Consider the following 6,000-nt stretch of genomic DNA (forward strand, 5'->3'; position numbering starts at 1 on the left):
CTTTGCCTCAATAATATCTTACTATTATAAATCACTATCAAATTTATTCAAAACATCAGTCGACATGCATGCATTTAAACAAAAAAAATGTCATATGTTCATTCAAATCAAATTTGTTCATACATTAAATTTAAGTACTAAAACTATATTAAAATTTTAAGAAAATAAAAAATATATCCCAAACACATCTAAATTATGTAAGCTACAGAAAACCAAAAATGAATTGATAAAAGTGCGCCAATTTTTGGTAGCAAAACAAGCCATTTCCTCCTTTTCATTTTGGGCCATCTTTACTTCTTTATTTTTCCCAAAATAGAAACCAATAACGAAACACACCTTAGGAACTCAAAGCTTCTTACCTGAAACAGATCGGAAGAGATTATAGTTTGTAAGTAATTTCTTGAAACATGTTCAAAAGTCCGAGCTTTTCATACCGAGCTTTTCTTACATAAGTCCTCGTTTGGTCTTCTTCATTAGACTCCCAAAAAGTTCAATTTTTCATTCAGATACTTAAACACCCAATTTGGAGAAAATCAAGAATTTACAACTATATTTCAAGAACTACAACGTGGGTGTTTCATCAATTTAGGTATTTTCTTAACTTGTTTGTGTTCAGTTTCCTATTGAAATGGGTTTCAATTAGATTCAAGAATTATGGTTAAATGGTGTAGTTTAGTTGTATTTATTGTTTATGTGTTAGTAAAGCTATATATTTGTGTGATATTTGTGTGTGTGTTGGTATTACTTAATATTGATATTTCCTTAATGGGAATAATCACTAGTTTTGGTTTTGATATACTCTTGATTGCTTTAGATCCCTACTAGGTGAATAATAAGTAAAAAATATGTTTTTAGCATGATAGTTGTTTTAATTTTTGAAAATATGATAGTGGTTTTGTTGGAGATGATGTAAAATTGTACAAAAAGGAACCTTGTATCTTTTTGTATAGTGTTGGAGATACTGATGGAAGGTTTCTGCTGGTCAATGTTAAGGTGTCTTGACTCAATATGGTGTCTGACCAGAAGTCTACTCCAGTTGGTGCCCTAGAGCTAAAGGCAGCTATTTATCGAAAAATTGGGCATCGGAGAACAGAGAATTACTTTGATCTGCTCAAAAGATTCTTTTCATTTAAGCTCAAGAAATATGAGTTCGATAAATCCTGTATGCGCATAATTGGAAGGGATAACATTTCTCTTCACAACCAGCTTATTCGAACGATCCTTAAGAATTCTTATGTTGGTAAAGTTCCTCTATCGAGGGCTAAAAACGTGGCAGTGGTAGCTTCCCATAATGTAAAAGTTTCTAACTGCCTTCCAGTAAATAGTAGGTCTCTGGTGAATAGAGATCAAAAGTTTCGTGATCGCCCAAGTCCCCTTGGCCCACTAGGAGAGAGTCAGCAAAGTGAAACGGAACTACTTTCTCTTGGTAGCAGACCCCCTATTAAGTTGTATCGGTGGAAGATGGGGAAGAAGTCGAGCAGGCGGCTGGAAGCCCTAGCATTCAAAGTAAGAGCCCTGTTACTGCTCCTTTGGGAATATCAATGTACAAAGGTGCAAGTAAAGAACTTTCTAGTGGAACTAAACAGAAGTTTCAGTCATTGACCTATCAGCAGACTTTTGAGCTGCCTGATGCTAGATCTTTAATGATTATTCTGGAGCGGAAGTTGGATATGGAAGGCCTTAAGATTTCTGTAGACTGCGTTAATGTGTTAAATATTAGTTTGGATTGTTACCTGAAAAGATTAATAGAACCTTGTATAGGATTGGCGGGTTCAAGACGTATGAAAGAGCTCCCTCAACATTAAGCTGGTCAAAGATTTACTGCTTTAAATGGAATGTTATCTGCGAGTGGGATGCTTTTGCCAAAACCATCCAGCTCTATATGTGCTTCCCTTTCAGATTTTGGTGTTGTAATGGAATCAAACCCTTGCATACTTGGAGGTGACTGGGCAGTGCTGCGTGAAAAGGCTTATGCTCAAGCATTTGAGGAATAATGTAATCATTTTCTCTTCTTGATGATTACCTGAACCTTGGGTTCACCATGATGCGGTAGCTTACCTAGTCAGATAAAATATCTGCTTCAAATTTTTCTAGAACTATAGATTTATACTGTGAGATAACATCACATATGATTAGCCGTAATTGGGATGTGAGTCTGTTTATATGGTCAATACATGAATTACCTTTTTGTACTTGGGGACTCACTCTCAAAACTCCATCCTCATTGATAGAATGGTTTTTTTTTTTGTACCAGATCTTTGCTATAGAAAAGTTTCATTTGATACCAAATTGATATGTTATATGATTGCTTATACTCGATTATCATCTTGATTTCAAACTAACATTTTCTTATAGCAGTTAAAATCTATAATCTTGTATTGATCTGTATTGTTCTTTTTTTGGCTGCACCTTGAATTTGATGTTATTGTCTATCACACGTTTATTTCTGCAATGTGTCACTAGTTGCCTATACGTGTCAACAGTTAGCTATAGAGCATGTGGGAACATACTAAAGTTCCCTGTTTATATGTTTTATAGCTTTCTCCTTTCGTTCCCTTATAATGATAATGTTAGTACTTGATTTAAGAAGAGATTAACAATCTACCTCGCGCTTTTCTATTATGGATGGCATTTATATATATAAAGATATTGTCTATTATATCGTCGTGTTGTTAGCTTTTTCCAAGTAGGACGACTACATATTTTTTATTTACTTGTAGTACCCATTTATCTCCAGTACCGTTACAGTTTAAATACATGTTAAAATATTGTTTATCATATTTCTTATAAAATACCTAATAATTCTGAGGGTCAAATATACATATAACACTCCAATTATCTACACTTGGTGGCTTATTCCGGGGTAAGTTAAACTCGGACTAAAAATAAAAAGAAATTGGAGAGGTATTGAGCGAGTGAGCAGAATTGGCGAGAAACTAGCGAATTTGGGGAGAGCTCTCTTGATTTTTCATCCGGAACAACGGGCGATTGGGGATAATTCCTCTCAAATCTTCTTGTCACCGTCTCTTCTCCTGAATCCGATTTCGCGAAAGGTATGTTGTTTTGTGATATATGGTAATATTCTTTAATTTCTTGGTGTATCCTATAATATTGGATTATAATTGGGGTTTTTTTATAACTCACAGCTTCTTACCTTATAAAGATCGGACAAGAATTATAATGTTGTATTTTATAGAAACATGTTTTGAAGTTCTAGCTTTTTTTACATTAGTTCTTTTTTTGTATGCTTTATTAGACTCCAAAAGAGTTCAATTTTAAGATATTAGAACAACCATTTTTTGGGAGATAAAGAATTTACAACTATATTTCAATAACGACAACGCGGCTGTTTCATCGATTTAGGTATTTTCTTTACATGTTACATTCAATTGCTTATTTTCTTAATTGGGTTGTAAGATTTTAATATTTTAATGAAGTTTAAATGACTTTTAATTAGATTTAAGAATCATTCTTGATGATGTAGTGTAGTTGTATTTTATTGTTTTAAGTGTTAATTAAACTATATATGTGTGTGAATGTTTGTATATGTATTCTTCTAGCTGAATCTTCAGATTCTGCTTGTTTTCCTTTTTGGGGATTACTTCAGATTGGATGTTAGGAACAGTTAAATTTCCTTTTAAATTATAATCACTAGTGTTGTCTGTGATGTATTTTTTGATTGCTTTAGATCTCTACTAATTGAATTATGTAAAAGGTGTGCTTTTTGGCATGCTGGTTTCTTTATTTTTGAAAAGATGATAACTTTTATACGTGTATGTAGCTTTGTAATTTTATTGGATAGGGTGTAGAATTGTAAAAACAGGAGTTTTTTCTGTGTGTCGGAGATACTGATGCAGGTTTTCTATTTGTCAATGTTAAGGTGTCTTGATAGTTGATTCAATATGGTGGCCAATCAGAAGCCTACTCCAGGTTGTCCCAATAAGCTGAAAGCGGTGATTTATCAAAAAATTGGGCCTCAGAGAGCGGGTAATTACTTTAATCTGCTCAGCAGATTTTTATCTCTCAAACTCAACAAATGTGAGTTTGAAAAATCCTGTAAACAAATATTTGGAAAGGATAATATTTTTCTACACAACCAGCTCATTATAACCATACTCATGAACTCTTCCTTTGGTGAAGTTCCTCTGCTGAGGGCTAAAAGCACGGCTGGGGTAGCTTCCCATAACGTGGAAGTTGCTAACGGCCTCCCAGTAAACAGGTCTATGGTGAATCGAGATCCCAAGTTATATGATCTTCCAGGTCCCCTTGACCAACAATGGAAGAGTCAGCCAAGTGAAGCAGGACAACTTTCTCTTGGTAGCAGACTCCCTATTTTTGCATTGGTGGAAGACGGGGAAGAAGTTAAGCAGGCTGATGGAAGCCCGGGCATTGAAAGTAAAAATCCTGATACTGCTCCTTTAGGAATATCAATCTACAATGGTGCAGGAAAATCACCTTCTAGTGGAACTGAACAGAAGTTTCATCCACTGACCTGTCAGCGGACTCGTGAGCTACCTGATACTAGATCTTTAATGATTCTTTTGGAGCAGAATTTGGAGATGAAGGGCCTGAAGATATCTGCAGACTGGGCTAATGTGTTAAATTATGGCTTGGATTGTTACCTGAAAAAATTAATAGAACCTTGTATAGGATCGGCGGGTTCAAGACTTATGACAGAGCGTCCTCAACATATAATTGGTCAAAGAATAATTTCTTTAAACAAAATGTTACCTGCAAGTGGTATATTCTCGCCAAAGTCATCCAACTCCATAAGTGCTTCCCTTTCAGATCTTGGTGTTGTAGTGGAATCAAAACCCTTACATACTTGGAAGTGACTGGGCAGTTCTGCATGAAATGCTTTTGCTCAAGCATTTGAGGAATAATGTTATTCATCCAACAACTGTTTGAACCAGAAGATTAATTCTCATCTTCATTATTACCTGAACCTTGCGTTCACCATGATGTGGTAGCTTGCGTACTCAGATAAAATCTCTGCTTTAAATCCTTCCAAAACTATAGATTTTATCATGCGGTTACATCACATGTGATTAGCAGTTATTGGGATGTGAGTCTGTTTTCATGGTCAGTACATGAATTACTTTAATTACTTTTAAGACTCACTCTCAAAAACTACATCCTCATTGATAGAATGAATTGTTATGTATTGTGTACCAGATTTTTTCTATAGACGAACTTTACTGAGTACCAAATTGCCATGTTACTATGATTGCTTATACTCACCATCTTGAAGTGGCACAAGCATTGTCTTATTGCATTTAAAACCTATAATCTTGCATTGTGCTGTATTGTTCCTTCCTTCCTTTTGTGGCTTTACCTTGAACTAGCTCTATAGCCCGTGCGAGGCACGGACAAATTCTAATCTCAACTATTATAGTTCTTATAGGCACGGGTATGTTCTAACCTCAACTATTATAGTCTTTGTATACATATTTTTAAATGGAATATATGTAATATTGTGAGGACTTATTTCTGTTTGGGTACGTTAGACCTCTATTGTGTGTGGATCTATTGTGTGGATGAGTTTATGCGGTCTGTATACTTTATAGCTCGTGCAAGGCACATATATTTTTTAAAATCACGTGTGTTAATAAACCATGTTCATGTTACATATATGAAATATATGTTATATTTTGTTGTGAAATAAACTTTTTGCCAATTTTGCATTAGATAATTGATAGATAATATTCGTAAAAAATATATTTAAAAGTTTTTTAAATTTTGCAATTAAAATTGCTGCAATTGAGAATGAATATTTATTCATGTTGATCGATTGAGAAGAAATCGAGGTAATATGTGTAAGTTACCTAAATTTTATATGTTGGTTTATATTATTTATGGTACCGGCTAAATTCATTTTGATCAATTAAGAAAAAAATGAGTTTATATATGTTAATTGGCTTAATTTCCTGTGTTTGGTTTATAGCACTCACCATAACATCTATCTACTGTCTCTTTCATTAATTATGAGAGTAAGCTAAT

At 34.1% G+C, this 6,000-nt stretch overlaps 1 protein-coding gene and 1 pseudogene across 3 annotated transcripts; both read left to right on the forward strand.

Annotated features, from left to right (window-relative positions):
* The first annotated feature begins 246 nt into the window (after positions 1-246).
* LOC141667457 (uncharacterized) lies at positions 247-2,277 on the forward strand (annotated as a pseudogene).
* Positions 2,278-2,779: 502 nt separating this feature from the next.
* On the forward strand, positions 2,780-5,236 carry LOC141667437 (uncharacterized). Of its 3 annotated transcripts, none has more exons than XM_074473945.1 (3): positions 2,782-3,053; positions 3,881-4,038; positions 4,141-5,236. In XM_074473945.1, the coding sequence occupies exons 2-3, from the start codon at positions 3,903-3,905 to the stop codon at positions 4,833-4,835; spliced, it is 831 nt and encodes a 276-aa protein (XP_074330046.1). In that variant the 5' UTR covers positions 2,782-3,053; positions 3,881-3,902; the 3' UTR covers positions 4,836-5,236. The 3 variants fall into 3 exon arrangements, with proteins under 3 accessions (XP_074330038.1, XP_074330046.1, XP_074330054.1); XM_074473953.1 differs by having other exon boundaries at positions 2,786-3,053; positions 3,881-3,987; XM_074473937.1 differs by having other exon boundaries at positions 2,780-3,053; positions 3,881-5,236.
* The last annotated feature ends 764 nt before the right edge of the window (positions 5,237-6,000 follow it).

The sequence above is a fragment of the Apium graveolens genome, chromosome 1 (genome assembly GCF_009905375.1).
Source record: "Apium graveolens cultivar Ventura chromosome 1, ASM990537v1, whole genome shotgun sequence".
Classification (NCBI taxonomy): domain Eukaryota; kingdom Viridiplantae; phylum Streptophyta; class Magnoliopsida; order Apiales; family Apiaceae; genus Apium; species Apium graveolens.

Bases quoted from the DNA above. Each gene is read 5' to 3' on its own strand.
- LOC141667437 (XM_074473937.1), top strand. From the start codon at position 3,903: ATGGTGGCCAATCAGAAGCCTACTCCAGGTTGTCCCAATAAGCTGAAA.